Below are 16487 nucleotides of genomic sequence, written 5' to 3'. Positions count from 1 at the left end.
GATAAGATTTGTGTGGGTGAGAACTGCAGAATCAAATCACCAACTCCCAGCAGGAAACTGCCAGATTGAACTAAAAGGGAAGGAGACTGGATGGAATGAAGGAGAATAGATGTCAGAGTTCTTTTATTTTACAGGACAAGACCGTAGAGCTATTGGGCTGCAAGTGTACATTATTCTTCAAGACAAGGGAAGAATGATCTGGACATTATTCTTCATGAAAAGGGAAGAGTGACCTTAACAGTGATTCAGAGATCATTAGGGCTGCCTCTTCGGTTTCAAAAGGGGCAGACCATCCCTTCTGTATCAGCACACCAGCTGGCATCTGCCCAAAGCTTTTTGGTCATCAAAGCCTTGGGGTTGGTGCTACCTGGAGCTTTGTAGGACAATACATTTCTGCAACTTTTTTTTTCCCACTTCATACATCTTCACTTTAATCTTTTGATATTAGCAAATCAAAGGCAGGCTCCTTTTTAGCGGTGTCATAGTATTGGAATTCTGTCTTTTCGTTTAACAATAGAAGTAGGCTGGGCGCGATGGCTCACGCCTGTAATCCCAGCACTTTGGGAGGCTGAGGCGGGCAGATCACCTGAGGTCGGGAGTTCGAGACCAGCCTTACCAATGTGGAGAAACCCCGTCTCTACTAAAAATACAAAAATTAGCCGGGCATGGTGCTGCATGCCTATAATCCCAGCTACTTGGGAGGCTGAGGCAGGAGAATCACTTGAACCTGGGAGGGGGAAGTTGCAGTGAGCCAAGATTGCACCACTGCACTCCAGCCTGGGCAACAAGAGCAAAATTCTGTCTTAAATAATAATAATAATAGAAGTAATATGTGTATATCTAGACCATGAAAGCTTGAGATAATATAGAAATATGGAGCAAAATGTAAACATGTCCCTTTCTATTGTCCCCCACTCATCCATCCCACTTCATGGCCACTATTACTTGTTTTGCCAGAGGTCACATTAAGTTTGTGGACCTTTCAGTCACATTTCTAGGCACTTATATACTTCTATATATAATTGAAATAAACTGTTTCATAGGGTATGGCTATACATTATACTGTTATCTCTTTAATGACAGTAAATTGCATCATTTTTGGTTCAATAAAGTAAACTCAAATTCAGAATGTGCTTTGTAGAGCTGGGGAAAGCATATGAGAAAATCTGGAGTGGTTGCTCAACCTGCATATCATTTAGTCAAAGTAACCGAACCTATTAGTGTTAGACATTCAAAATATATTTTTATTTGCCTTTAACCTGATTATTTGTAGTCTTTATAAAAAAAAGTTTTTTTCTTTTTCTTTTTTTTTTTAAACAAGGCCTTGCTTGGTTGCCCAGGCTGGAGTACGGTTGCATGACTTTGGTTTACTGCAACCTCTGCCTCCTGGGTTGAAGCCATCCTCCCACCTCAGCCTCCCAAGTAGCTGGGACTATAGACACGTGCCACCACACCCAGCTAATTTTTATATTTCTTGTAGAGACAGGGTCTCGCTATGTTGCCCAGGCTGGTCTTGAACCCCTGGGCTCAAGCAATTTGCCCACCTAGGCCTCCTAAAGTGTTGGGATTACAGGCATGAGCCACTGCCCCCAGCCCGTTTGTTGTCTTTTTTTTTTTTTTTTTTTTTGAGACAGTGTTTGTCTTTGTTGTTCAGGCTGGAGTGCAGTGGCGAGATCTCGCCTCACTGCAAACTCTGCCTCCTGGGTTCAAGCAATTCTCCTGTCTCAGCCTCCTGAGTAACTGGGATTACAGATGCACGCCACCGTGCCTGGCTAATTTTTGTATTTTTAGTAGAGACAGGGTTTCACCATGTTGGCCAGGCTGGTCTCAAACTCCTGACCTCAGCTGATCCACCTGCCTTGGCCTCCCAAAGTTCCAGGATTACAGGCGTGAGCCATTGTGCCCAGTCCAAATTATTTTCATTATGGAGTACTGCATAGAGATGTTACTTAATCAAAATGTGATCAGATGTAGTATTAGGTTCTAGCTGGTTTCCCAGTTGAAACCCTGGACTTCTGCAGAGATGTGATTATGCAGGAATACTTGAATTGAACCTACTCTATTTGTATTTCGTCATTAAAAAAAATTCTCCTCTTGTTGTTTGGCTATGTGTATCAAAACTTACAGTGTGTGCATACCTGTGTTCTAGTAATTCTTTCCTGAGGAGATTAATCAGGTGTGTAAGAATGTATTTATAGGAACATATACACAGCATTGTTTTTCATATATAAATTTGGAAATGATGAAATTAAATGAAATACTGTGTTCAGCGTTAAAAGATAAGCTTGAGCTATTTGGAGGCATCAGTTTGTGACTGATTGGTAAGTATGGCAGAAAGATAGCAAAATAACTCAGTGTCTTATTTTGTAAAATATGTGCAATCATATATACTGTGTTAGAAAAATGTATACATGTATGTGGAACACATTAACCAAAATGGTAACAGAATGGTTATCATTGGATGGTGGGATTTTGTCCATTTTGTCCACTGCTTTATCCATAACAACTACAACAATAGGGAGCGACATTAGAAAGAAGGTCATGTTTGTGTTATTTTTATAGGGGCTTTCTGTTTTATTTTCCATGTTGGGCTCCTTCTAGATCTTTGGATCTGTAATACAGCCTCCCTCGTTTTGTGACTATGTTTCCAAAGCCCAATTTGGAATGAATGACCTGAAGCTGATGATCTGAATACTTAAAACCAGTTAGACTAATAGCCCAGGTAAGTTGGCTCACACCTGTAATCTTAACACTTTGGAAGTCTGAGGCGGGAAGATTGCTTGAGCCTAGGAGTTTGAGAGCAGCCTGGGCAACACAATGAGACCTTGTCTCTAAAAATAATAAAATAAAATAAAAAATTAGCCCGGTGTAGTGGTGTGTGCCTGTAGTCCCAACTACTCAGGAAGCTGAGGTGGGGGGATTGCTTAAGCCTGGGAGGTCGAGGCTGCAGTGAGCCATGATCATGCCACTGCACGCCAGCCAGGGCAAGAGTGACACCCTGTCTCTTAAAAAAACAAAAAGGCTGGATGCAGTGGCTCATGCCTGTAATCCCAGTACTTTGGGAAGCTGAGGCGGGTGGATTATCTGAGATCAGGAGTTCAAAACCAGCCTGGCCAACATAGCAAAACCCTGAACTACTAAAAATATGAAAATTAGCTGGGTGTGATGGCGGACGCCTGTAATCTCAGCTACTTGGGAGGCTGAGGCACGAGAATCTTGAACCCGGGAGGTGGAGTTTGTGGTGAGCCAAGATCTTGCCACCGCAATCCGGCCTGGGTGAAAAGAGCAAGACTCCCTTGCAAAAATAAATAAAAATAAAAAATTAAAGGTGAAATACAAATGCCATTTAAATGAATATTGAAGTAGAATTTAGCATACTGGTAGACCAGTACAACTGGAATATATAGCCAGTCTTTTTCTATAAGACCCTTTCCTTTTTTTTTTTGAAACGGAGTTTCACTCTTGTTGCCCAGGCTGGAGTACATTGGCACAATCTCGGCTCACTGCAACCTCCGCCTCCCAGGTTCAAGCAATTCTCCTGCCTCAGCCTTCTGAGTAGCTGGGATTACAGGCGCACACCACCACACCCGACTAATTTTGTATTTTTAGTAGGGACAGGGTTTCACCATGTTGGTCAGGCTGGTCTGGAACTCCTGACCTCAAAGTGATCCACCTGCCTCGGCTTCCCAAAGTGCTGGGATTACAGGCATAAGCCGCCGCGCCTGGCAAGACCCTTTCATATTCAAAAAGAATCCACTGCCTCCCCTTTTTTTCTCTTATGAACTATTTGCTGCAAAGGAAAGATCCAGTTAAATACAAGTTATGGGGGAAGCAAGACAACACAGACACTATAGGCAAAGTGATAATAACCTTTAGGTTTCAGAGGATACTCTTCTTCCAGTGTGTTGGTTATAGTTTAAGAAAAGACATTTGCTGGGCGCCATGGCTCAGCCTGTAATCCCAGCACTTTGGGAGGCCCAGGCGGGTGGATTGCTTGAGCTCAGGAGTTCAAGACCAGCCTGGGCCACATGGTGAAACCCGTCTCTACTAAAAATACAAAAACATAGCCAGGTGTGGTGGTGTGCGCCACCAGCTACTGGCACAGCTACTCCTGTGATCCCAGCTACTCCTGTGATCCCAGCTGCTCAGGAGGCTGAGGATCATCACTTGAGCCTGGTGCTGGGGTAGGGGGTGGGCGGGGGTACAAAGGTTGCAGTGAGCCCAGATTGCACCACTGCAGTCCAGCCTGGGTGACAGAGCAAGACCCTGTCTCTAAAAAAAAAAAAGAAAAAAAAAAACAAAAAAAGAAAAGACACCTATTGAGTTAAAGTTAACCAGTGGAAATCTGTGTGTGTGTCTTTTAATTCTGATGATTATAAGAAGTTATGATAATTAAGTAGTCTACAAAAACAAAAATACGAATTCAGGTTCTGGTTAAAGTGAAGAGACAAACTGTATAAAACTCCATTGTTAACGGGCATATCTGCTCATTAGTAAAGAAGGAACTTAAACATTTGAATTTTAGAGGGAGAATATAAAATTTTTAGGCATAAAATATTTAAAAAACATTTTGTTGGACAGTATAAAGAAAAATACACGGCCGGGTGAGGTGGTTCACATCTGTAATCCCAGCACTTTGGGAGGCCGAGGTGGGCGGATCATGAGGTCAGGAGATCGAGACCATCTTGGCTAACACGGTGAAACCCCATCTCTACTAAAAATACAAAAAATTAGCCGGGCGTGGTGGCAGGCGCCTGTAGTCCCAGCTACTCGGGAGGCTGAGGCAGGAGAGTGGCATGAACCCGGGAGGCAGAGCTTGCAGTGAGCTGAGATCGCGCCACTGCACTCCAGCTTGGGCGACAGAGCGAGACTCCGTCTCAAAAAAAAAGAAAAATGCACGATATAAATAATATTAAAATCCAGAATATTAAAGACTAAGGTCTTTAAGATTTTTTTTCCTTCTTAAGCAGAAAGGCCAAATTGAAGATTAAGGATAAGTTCTAGGATGATGTACAATAAATTTTGCTCATTAGGAAGCAGAGTTCTGTTAAGACACTTTCTTAATTAAGCACATGATATTAGCTATAATATTGCAATGATGTGAAAACATTCTATGGGCCATGAACTGAGTTTTTTATGTACATTAATATTTTATTTATATTTATTTGTATCACTTAATCCTCACAATAAATTTAAGGTCTGTTTCCTTCATGGTGGGTATTATCTTTGGTTTTTCTCTAATTATTGTTTTTACAAATTGTTTCCCTTTGGACTAGACAAAATCAGCATCACTAGTACCACTGTTTTCTCCAAGTAAGTCAAGAGAAAATTGAGATATGTTGTAAATTAGGCCTCTCTGCTTAAGAGTTGCATAAAAACCGTGAGATTCTCAAGTTGGGTGTGGTAGCACACACCTGTGGTACCAGCTACTTGGGAGCCTGGGGCGGGAGGATTGCTTGAGCCTAGGAAGTGTAGGCTGCAGTGAGCTGTGATTGTGCTGCTGCACTCCAGCCTGGGCACCAGAGCAAGACCTTGTCTCTTAAAAAGCAAACAAAACCCCCCAAAACTAAAATTCTCCTGTTTTACTGGATACTGGATACATGGTTTCTGAATGCTTTAAAAGACTATGATTTACCTGTCATAGGTGTTTGAATTCAACACATTGAATATACATCCCAGCACACTTTGCTTTGCCAAACACCTTAAGTCCTGGACTAGGAATGTGGCTGTGATACTTTGGCATTTCATTATTCAGAGCCTAGAGCATAGCCTGTTTATGAATATGAGGAATGTAGCCGTCAAGCACAGAAGAGAAGGATCCAAAACCAGCTCTTGGCAAGATGTCTCAAAGACTCACCATAGCTTGGTCTAAGATGAAGTTGCTTTTCTTAGCCAGGATCCTGATAATTTCTTTCATTCTTGATTGTGTTTGTGAGTATGTGTACACAGGCACTCATTTTTTGTTTAAAACCTAAAGGAGGCCAAGCACAGTGGCTCACACCTAAATCCCTAAATCCCAGCACTTTGGGAGGCCGAGGAAGGAGGATCACTTGAGATCGTGAGTTCAAGACCAGCCTGGCCAACATGGTGAAACCCAGTCTCTCCTAAAAATACAAAAATTAGCCGGGCGTGATGGTGCACATTGTAATCTCAGCTACTTGGGAAGCTGAGGCAGGAGAATCACTTGAATCCAGGAGGCGGAGGTTGTGGTGAGCCAAGATTATACCACTGTACCCCAGCCTGGGACACAGAGCCAGACTCCATCTCAGAAAAAAAAAAAATAGGCTAAAAAGGCTCCTGTCTGCCCAGCAGTGAGCTAAAGACTGTATCCTTTTCTACTGAAAGGCATAATTTGACTCCTGCTTTTCCAGCTCCGTTTACCTAGGAAAAATACGTAAGAACCAACATACCTTCCATATTAAACTGGCAAAATTTCTCTAATTACCAATTGTGTGTGAGTAATTGGTTCTATAGTTACTTATATAGCAGGAAAAATTGTACATTACTATTTTTTTAGCATCAAAGGGAAGGCTCCTCCTCTTGAGATTAGTGCTGAAGAAAACACTGGTCATGTTCATCTTAAAGACTACTGAGTGACGGCCAGGCGTGGGGCTTTCGCCTGTAATCCCAGCACTTTGGAAGGTCGAGGTGGGTGGATCACGAGGTCAGGAGATCAAGACCATCCTGGCTAACCCGGTGAAACCCCGTCTCTACTAAAAATAGAAAAAATTAGCTGGGCGTGGTGGCGGGCGCCTGTAGTCCCAGCTACTCGGGAGGCTGAGGCAGGAGAATGGCGTGAACCTGGGAGGCAGAGCTTGCAGTGAGCCAAGATGTGACACTGCACTCCAGCCTGGGCAACAGAGCGAGACTCAGTCTCAAAAAAAAAAAAAAAAAGAAGACTACTGAGTGACAGGCTGGGTGCAGTGGGTCACACCTGTAATCCCAGCACTTTGGGAGGCCGATGTGGCAGGTCACAAGGTCAGGAGTTCGAGACTGGCCTGACCAACATGGTGAGGACCAAATAAGATAATAAATTAAAGTTGTTAGTATAGTATTTAGCATATAGCAAGTTCCCAGAAATACTTGTTACAATTGCCCAACACAGTGGTGCACACCTGTGTTCTGTTACTCAGGAGGCTGAGGCAGGAGGATCACTTGAGTCCAGGAATTTGAGACTAGCCTGGGCAACATAGTGAGACCTTGTATCTAAAAATAAATAATTTTTAAAAATTGTTGCAACAGTTGCGATTATGTGAAAGTCTGCATATTTTAAGACTAGAAAAAAATACATAGTAATGATAATTGTATTAAAGCAGTGAGTAAATCCACATTAATTTCTGTTTCTAATCCCAGCACTTTGGGAGGCCGAGGTGGGTGGATTGCTTGAGCTTAGGAGTTTGAGACCAGCCTGGGCAACATAGACCCTGTTTCTATTTCATTAAAATTAATTTTTAAAAAATATTTTCTTGGCCGGGCGCGGTGGCTCAAGCCTGTAATCCCAGCACTTTGGGAGGCCGAGGCGGGCGGATCACGAGGTCAGGAGATCGAGACCCTCCTGGCTAATACGGTGAAACCCCGTCTCTACTAAAATACAAAAAACTAGCCGGGCGCGGTGGCGGGCGCCTGTAGTCCCAGCTACTCGGAGGCTGAGGCGGGAGAATGGCGTGAACCGGGAGGCGGAGCTTGCAGTGAGCTGAGATCCGGCCACTGCACTCCAGCCTGGGCGACAGAGCGAGACTCCGTCTCAAAAAAAAAAAAAAAAAAAAAAAAAATTTTCTTCACTGGGCTTGGTGGCACATGCCTGTAATCCCAGCACTTTCGCAGGGGAAGGCTGGCAGATCGCTTGAGCTCAGGAGTTTAAGACCAGCCTAGGCAATATGATGAAATCCCATCTCTACAAAAAGTACAAAAATGTGGCACCTGTAGTCCCAGCTACTTGGGAGGCCGAGGCAGGAGGATTATTTTGAGCTGTGATTACGCCACTCATCTCTAGCCTGAGTAACAAAGTGAGACTCTCTCTTAAAAAAAAAAAAAAAAAAAAAAAAAATCTGCTTTCTCATTCTTATTCAAACTAGTTTTTTTGTTTTTGTTTTTGTTTTGAAACAAGGTCTACCGCCACCACCTGGCTAATTTTTCTATTTTGTAGAGATGAGAGTTTCGCCATGTTGCCCAGGCTGGTCTCAAACTCCTAGGCTCAAGCGATCCTCCTACCTCAGCTTCCCAGAGTGCTAGGATTACAGCCACCGTGCCTGGCTCCAAACATCGAATAATTTACAAAATGATTCGTTTAGTTGTTAATTCCAATAATTGTTTACTTGAGGTCATAATTTGTATGGCACAGTAATAAAAGCTAACATTTCTTGAGTGGTTACTGCATTTCACATCTGTTACCCATTTTAATTCTCACTAGTACTCTTAGATATAGGTGATATTATATCCCCATTTTACCAGACGAGGAAACTGAAGCTTAGAGGTGTTAAATTACTTGCCCGAAGGTCTTGAAACTTAGAAACTTGCAGGGCCAGGTGCTGTGGCTCGCACCTGTAATCCTAGCACTTTGGGAGGCCGAGGCAGGCAGATTGCCTGAACTCAGGAGTTTGATACCAGCCTGGGCAACACGGTGAAACCCTGTCTCTACTAAAATACAAAATTAGCTGGGCGTGGCGGCCTGCACCTGTAGGGAGGCTGAAGCAGGAGAATTGCTTGAACCCAGGAGGTGGAGGTTGCAGTGGGCTGGGGTCATGCCACTGCACTCCAGCCTGGGCGACAGAGTGAGACTCCATCTCTAAAAGGGGAAAAAAAAAAAAAAAAAAAAGTTGCAGAACCAGACTTTAAATCTAGGCCTGTCATTCTGCAGAGTCATGCTGAACCAGCTAAGCACTACTGCACCATAGTTGCCGTCCCAAACAATTGCAAGTGTGGCTTACTACTCTAATGGAGAGGGTGTAGTTAGTAATGAGACTAACTTGGAAAGTTACATGCCCCTCATTCTTTTTACTATTTATTCATCTCTATATTAAGGTTTATGAGATTTTCATTTTTAAACATCCTAAAAGCTCTCAGCATAGGTTGTATGCTCATAAAAGGATGGTTTATAATATAGATAGATGGGCCTTTTCTTTTTTAACTTTCTTTTTAAAATTGATAATCACATGATTTTAAAACTATATAAAAAGGTAGACATTGAAAAATTTAGCTTCTATTTCTGTCACTCTTCTCTACTGCCCCGTTGCACCTTCACTCATAACTCCTTTTACTGGTTTCTTATCTATCCAACCACTGATTCTTTATGCTTCCTTTCAAAGATGCATTTTCTACAAATAGAATTTTTTTTTTTTTTTTCTTTATCTGCTTCTAATTTTCAATGAGAACAAAAATCTCTTTAACAAAGGTTTACTCTTCTAGTTCTCTACGGTTTAGCACTTTCCCTTTGGGATGCCTAATTATATATTGGCAGCAAGAATTTGTGTCATGGGTGGTTTTTTAAAAATTATTTAATTTAAATGGGTCAGTTGCAACAGATCACAGTATATTTGAAAATTATTTTGGGTAGGAAAAAAAGTAGACAGTCCCTCAGAGTATTCTGTGTTTGTGTATGATTTTGAAGATACATTCTGTGACAGCATTCATTAAAAACCAAAACATGGTGCGCAGGTGTGGTGGCTCACACCTGTAATTCCAGCCCTCTGGGAGGTTGAGGCAAGTGGATCACCTTCGGTCAGGAGTTCAAGAGCAACCTGGACAACATGGTGAAAGCCCATGTCTACTAAATATATAAAAAAATTATCTGGGTGTGGTGGTGGGTGCCTGTAATCCCAGGTATTCAGGAGGCTGAGGCAGGAGAATCTCTTGAACCTGGGAGGCAGAGGTTGCAGTGAGCTGAGATCACACAATTGCCCTCCAGCCTGGGCAACAAGAGTGAAACTCTAATAATGATAATAATAATAATAATAACAACCAAAACATGGTTCGTCACTAGACTGGTCAGCATAGTAAGACCCTACAAAATGATTTTTAAAAAATTTCTACAAATGATTTTAAAAAAATTACCCAGGCGTGGTAGTACACACCTGTAGTGCCAGCTACTCAGGAGGATGAGGCAGGAGGATCACTTGAGCCCAGGATTGTACTACTGCACTCCAGTCTAGGCAACAGAGTGAGACCCTGTCTCAAAAAACAAAACAAAACATGAATTTTTTTTGTTTGTTTTCAGGCAAGATCTCACTTTGTCACCCAGGCTGGAGTGCAATAGTGTCATCTTGGCTCACTGCAACCTTCACCTCCCACACTCAGGTGATCCTCTTGCCTCAGCCTCCTGAATAGCTGGGACTACAGGCACACACCACCACACCTGGCTGATTTTTGTATTTTTTGTAGACATGGGGTTTTGCTGTGTTACCCAGGCTGGTCTTGAATGCCTGAGCTCAAACAGTGCACCCGCCTCAGCCTCCAAAGTGTGGGATTACAGGCGTGAGCCACTGCACCCGGCCAAAACATGATCTTTCTAATAATTATTGTCCACTTTTGTTGAAGTCTAATAGCTAACTTCCCTTTCTTATTCATTGTAGTTACGGCAGTCCCAGTCTTACTGCACAGACACAGAGTGTCTTCAGGAATGTAAGTACCACTGAGACAGGAGGAAGGATGGCATTGGGGGCGGAATTAGAGGCCAGATGCCTGTGAATATTTGTCAGAATGTATTCTTATATTGCCTATTCTGGTGGTTACCAAAAAAAAAAAAAAAAAAGACTGACACAAAAGAAGGAAATTATTCTCATAGTTTGCTCTTTAATAAGAAAATGGTTCTCAGGCCGGGCGCGGTGGCTCAAGCCTGTAATACCAGCACTTTGGGAGGCCGAGACGGGCGGATCACGAGGTCAGGAGATCGAGACCATCCTGGCTAACATGGTGAAACCCCGTCTCTACTAAAAAATACAAAAAACTAGCCGGGCGAGGTGGTGGGCGCCTGTAGTCCCAGCTACTCGGGAGGCTGAGGCAGGAGAATGGCATAAACCCGGGAGGCAGAGCTTGCAGTGAACTGAGATCCGGCCACTGCACTCCAGCCTGGGCGACAGAGCAAGACTCCGTCTCAAAAAAAAAAAAAAAAGAAAGAAAATGGTTCTCAGTAATGTATTTGCTACTTGTCTATTTCATTCTTTAACTTAAAATTTTTTTCATGACTCAAAAACCCTGTTTATTGCAGAACATTATAAAATAAGTATGAGGAAGAAAATGGCTGGGTGCGGTGGCTCACACCTGTAATCCTGGCACTTTGGGAAGCTGAGGCGGATCGCTTGAGTCCAGGAGTTGGAGAGATCATCCTGGGCAACATGGGGAAACCCTGTCTCTAAAAAAAATACAAAAATTAGTGGGGTGTGGCGGTGCACAACTGCAGCCCCAGCTACTCCTGAGGCTGAGGTGGGAGGATCACCTGAGCTGGGGGAGGTTGAGGCTGCAGTGAGCTGTGATGGCACCACTGCACACCAACCTGGGTGACGGAGTGAGACCCTGTCTCAAAAAAAAAAAAAAGAAGAAAGGAAAAGAAAGAACTTCCAGAATACTTAATGATAACCACTGTTGACAAATTCGGGTATATTCTAGTCTTTTTTCTTGGTAAATATGTCTATAACAGGGCACTGTGGGCCGGTGTAACTGGGGCATCAAAGCTGCTTGCGCAAACCATTCACTCTCTTCCTAACATCTATTTGCATCTGTTGGCAGGCTTGAGAATTCTTTTTTTTTTTTTTAAGAGACAGTGTCTTACTTTGTCACCCACACTGAGAACGGTGGTGCGATTATGGCTCACTGCAGCCTTGACCTCCCAGGCTCAAGTGATCCTCCCACCTCAGCCTCCCTAGTAGGTGGGACTACAGGGATGCACCACCATGCATGGCTAATTTTTCAGAATTTTTTATAGAGTCAAGGCCTTCCCATGTTGCCCACACGAGTCTCGAACTCCTGGGATCAAGTGATTCTTCTGCCTCAGCTTCCCAAAGTGCTGGGATTACAGGCGTAAGCCAGCATGCCCAGCCACTTGAGAACTTCTTAGGGGAGGAGGCCATTCTTTTCCATGTGTGGAAACTTTGAGTGGCTGTGGAGTTCATTCCTTTGGCTCTGACATTAACATGCATATCAGGGAGTTTGGCAGTGGAGAAGTTTCTCCACTCAGAAACTCAGAAATATTTTGAGAGATGCTTTAAGGGGAACTAGTAAAATAGTATTTAAACCAATCCAGTCTTGTACCAGAAGACTGCAAGAAGGAAAGTATGACATTCACAGGATGGTGAAGCCCAGCATAATTAGATTTCATATAAACTTACAGAAATGGGATCACATTGTATGTGTTATTTTTCACTACTTATAAAATATCAACATATATTTGTCTTACTATTTATTGAGCCAGGCATTGTGGCGTGCTCCTGTAGTCCCAGCTACTTGGGAGACTGAGGCAGAAGGATCACTTGAGCCCAGGAGTTTGAGACTGCAGTGAGCTATGATCATGCTACTGCACTCCAGCCTGGATGACAAAGTGAGATCCCATCTCAAAAAGAAAAAAATTATTGATTAAATAATAATTCATCGTGGGGAAGCACCAGTGTTTAAATGATTTCCTTTTACTAGAATCTTAGGTTACTGATATATTTTTTGCTATTATAAACAATACTTGAACATTATTTGTATGCATATGTTGGGGAGGACAAATAATTTTTTCTTCAACCTCAGAGTTCTTTGCTGAGACACCCTATAGCAAAGGATAGATTGCCAGGCGTGGTGGCTCATGCCCATAATCCTAGAATTTTGGGAGGCAGAGGCGGGCAGATCAGTTGAGGCCAGGAGTTTGAGACCAGCCTGGCTAACATGGAAACCCTGTGTCTACTAAAAATACAAAAATTAGCTGGGCGTGGTGGCATGTGCCTGTAGTCTCAGCTGCTCTGGAGGCTGAGGCACCAGAATCACTTGAACCCAGGAGGCACAGGTTGCAGTAAACTGAGATCACACCACTGCACTCCAGCCTGGGTGACGGAGCAAGACCCTCTCAAAAACAACAACAACAACAACAAAAAAGATAGATGAACAAGGGAAAAGCAAGTTTAATGTGTGTGGCGTGGGAGAAACCTCAGTGCAAAGTAACTCAAAGCAGTGGCTCAGAACTCTGGCTTATGTAGCATCTTCAACAAAGCACAATACATTTGTGGAAAAAGGGCAGGACATAGGAAAGAGATTTTAGGCTTTGAAGGATAAGAAACTGGGAAAGTGGCCAGGCGTGGTGGCTCAAGCCTGTAATTCCAGCACTTTGGGAGGCCGAGACGGGCAGATCATGAGGTCAGGAGATCGAGACCATCCTGGCTAACATGGTGAAACCCCATCTCTACTAAAAAATACAAAAAACTAGCCTGGCGAGGTGGTGGGCGCCTGTAGTCCCAGCTACTCCGGAGGCTGAGGCAGGAGAATGACGTGAACCCGGGAGGTGGAGCTTGCAGTGAGCTGAGATCCGGCCACTGCACTCCAGCCTGGGCAACAGAGCAAGACTCTGTCTCAAAAAAAAAAAAAAAAGAAACGGGGAAAGTAAATATTTGGGAGGAAACCAATGGAGTAAGGTTTGTTTGCAGACTCCTCTGGTGCTGTCTCTGGGCTACTAAGTCTGCAGAGTTGTGTATAAAGGAGAATTTGTATCCTACCTTTAGGCAGAAAAGAGGGGAATAGAGAGAGCTTTTCTTCTATTTGTTACTTCCTAATTGCCTATAGCTCAAAAATATCCCTCCCTCCCTCCCTCCCTTCCTTGTCTTGCTTTGTTGTCCACACTGGAGTGCAGTGGCGCAGTGTCAGCTCACTGCAACCTCCGCCACCCAGGTTCAAGCAATTCTAATGCCTCAGCCTCCCAAGTAGCTGGGACTACAGGCATAAACCACCATGCCTGGCCTCTCAAAAATAATTTCTATGTGAAAGAAGCATATTTTGGAGTGATACATTCTGGTTTTCTTCACACATTTTAAGGCTATTTACATATTACCAAATTGCATTTATTAGTAGGTTAGTTGCTGATATGTAACATCTCCGAAGCAGAGCTGCCAGTTTATTATGTGTATGAAACTAAAACAAGACACAGTAAGGTAATCTTTTTTTTTTTTTTTGAGACAGAGTCTCACTCTGTCGCCCAGGCTGGAGTGCAGTGGCCGGATCTCAGCTCACTGCAAGCTCCGCCTCCCGGGTTTACGCCATTCTCCTGCCTCAGCCTCCCAAGTAGCTGGGACTACAGGCGCCCGCCACCTCGCCCGGCTAGTTTTTTGTATTTTTTTTAGTAGAGATGGGGTTCCACCGTGTTAGCCAGGATGGTCTCGATCTCCTGACCTCGTGATCTGCCCGTCTTGGCCTCCCAAAGTGCTGGGATTACAGGCTTGAGCCACCGCACCCGGCCCAGTAAGGTAATCTTAAAGAGAGTTGTATACATTATGATTTTTATTACTTTGTGAACTGGGTGTCCCATCAGATTCCACAGATATAACTTAGAGAAGTGGGAGCTAGTGCAGTGCCTAGCCTAAAGTAGAACTTTGGTCAGAACCTAGTCCATTTGGGCGATATATATGCCTTCAAGACAAGAAAGCAATAGAAACATGCATTATTAGGACAATGGGTGGTGGTTCCCTCCCTCCAGACTTCTTTATGTTACTTCTCCAGTAGCATTCATTAACCTGCAGTGTACAGCTCAAATATTTGCCTCAACAGGTAAAGCTAAAACCTGTTTTCCTAGTTGAAAATAATTTTATTGAACCTCCCCATAGGAAAACAGGTGTTTATTACCTGTGCGGCTTTTGTGACTCTTGAACCAGCCCCACCTATAACCAAATATACTCATTCCTGTAGGTAAAATGTGACTTCCTAACTCTAAAAAGAAAGGTAAAACTTTGAACATTCATTTAGGCATATCGGCAAGTTTTTCTTTCCCTCCAATTCTTTTAGCAGTTGGTAAAAATCCTTTCTGAGATCTAGGCTTTTAAATGGTTAAACAGTAGTTTACTGTGAGGGATAGAATTATTTTTCTTATATTCTAAATTTTCTCCAGTGAGCTTATACTTTTTTCTTAAAATAATAAAACATATATTTTGTAGCTATCTTTATATTTAGATACGTGTTACTATTCCATTGGAAAAAGTTATTTTTTAAAATTAAATATGTGTTTTAAGATTGTGGGAATTCGGCCGGGCGCGGTGGCTCAAGCCTGTAATCCCAGCACTTTGGGAGGCCGAGACGGGTGGATCACGAGGTCAGGAGATCGAGACCATCCTGGCTAACACGGTGAAACCCCGTCTCTACTAAAAATACAAAAACTAGCCGGGCGAGGTGGCGGGCGCCTGTAGTCCCAGCTACTCAGGAGGCTGAGGCAGGAGAATGGCGTAAACCCGGGAGGCGGAGCTTGCAGTGAGCTGAGATCCGGCCACTGTACTCCAGTCCAGGCGACAGAGCGAGACTCCGCCTCAAAAAAAAAAAAAAAAAAGATTGTGGAATTGGAGGCTTCATAAGAATTGAAATAAGCCTTGAAGAAATATATGTTTTATTATCTTCTCCTGACTTGTTTTTTACATTGGTTGCTTTCGTTCACTTCTGCCTTTCATTTCTGTAGTTCTATTTTGTATACATTCCATTGTCTTATTGTTTTACTCTTCCCCTTTTCACAGATGTTATTCCATTGTTTTAGAACAGTGTTTAATCATTGTGATACCAGAAATGTCATTTATTCCTTTAGTCCTAGAAGTAGCTACTGGGTAGATTCAACGTTGTTAAAACACAGACCAAAGAGTAAATGGTGAAGACATATATAAATGTGTGTGTGTGTGTGTGTGTATATATATACATATAATATATATAATTTTTTTTTTTGAGATGGAGTCTTGCTCTGTTGCCCAGGCTGGAGTGTAGTGGCGCGATCTCAGCTCCCTCCAACTTCCGCCTCCTAGGCTCAAGCTATTCTCCTGCCTCAGTCTACCAAGTAGCCAGGATTACAGGAATGCACTAACACACCTGGCTAATTTTTTGTATTTTTAGTAGAGACAGGGTTTCGCCATGTTGGCCAGGCTGGTCTCGAACTCCTGACCTCAAGTGATCCACCCACCTCCGCCTCCCAAAGTGCCGAGATTACAGAGGTGCGCTACCTTGCCCGGCCCGTATGTTCTTATTTATACAATCTATTTGGGCGTTAGCATTTGGCACTGAATATGGTTTGGGTGTTTTTTTTTTTTTTTTTTTTTTTTGAGACAGAGTCTTGCTCTGTCGCCCGAGCTGGAGTGTAGTGGCCAGATCTCAGCTCACTGCAAGCTCCACCTCCCGGGTTTTCGCCATTCTCCTGCCTCAGCCTCCGGAGTAGCTGGGACTACAGGCGCCCGCCACCTCGCCCAGCTAGTTTTTTGTATTCTTAGTAGAGATGGGGTTTCACCGTGTTAGCCAGGATGGTCTCGATCTCCTGACCTCGTGATCCGCCCGTCTCGGCCTCC

General features: G+C 43.4%; 1 protein-coding gene across 3 annotated transcripts in view; it reads left to right on the top strand.

Moving 5' to 3' along the window:
• SMIM14 (small integral membrane protein 14) overlaps window positions 1-16487 on the top strand; it is an 87304-nt gene that overhangs the window by 50342 nt on the left and 20475 nt on the right. For all 3 annotated transcript variants that reach the window (XM_033214020.1, XM_033214022.1, XM_033214021.1), the window contains one exon: window positions 10569-10617. In XM_033214020.1, coding sequence (XP_033069911.1) covers window positions 10569-10617 — 49 coding nt within the window. The remainder of the gene's footprint in view (window positions 1-10568; window positions 10618-16487) is intronic.

The sequence above is a fragment of the Trachypithecus francoisi genome, unplaced genomic scaffold, assembly GCF_009764315.1.
Source record: "Trachypithecus francoisi isolate TF-2019V2 unplaced genomic scaffold, Tfra_2.0 Lachesis_group1, whole genome shotgun sequence".
In the NCBI taxonomy this organism is placed as follows: Eukaryota; Metazoa; Chordata; class Mammalia; order Primates; family Cercopithecidae; genus Trachypithecus; species Trachypithecus francoisi.
This window is presented reverse-complemented; position numbering and strand designations above follow the sequence as displayed.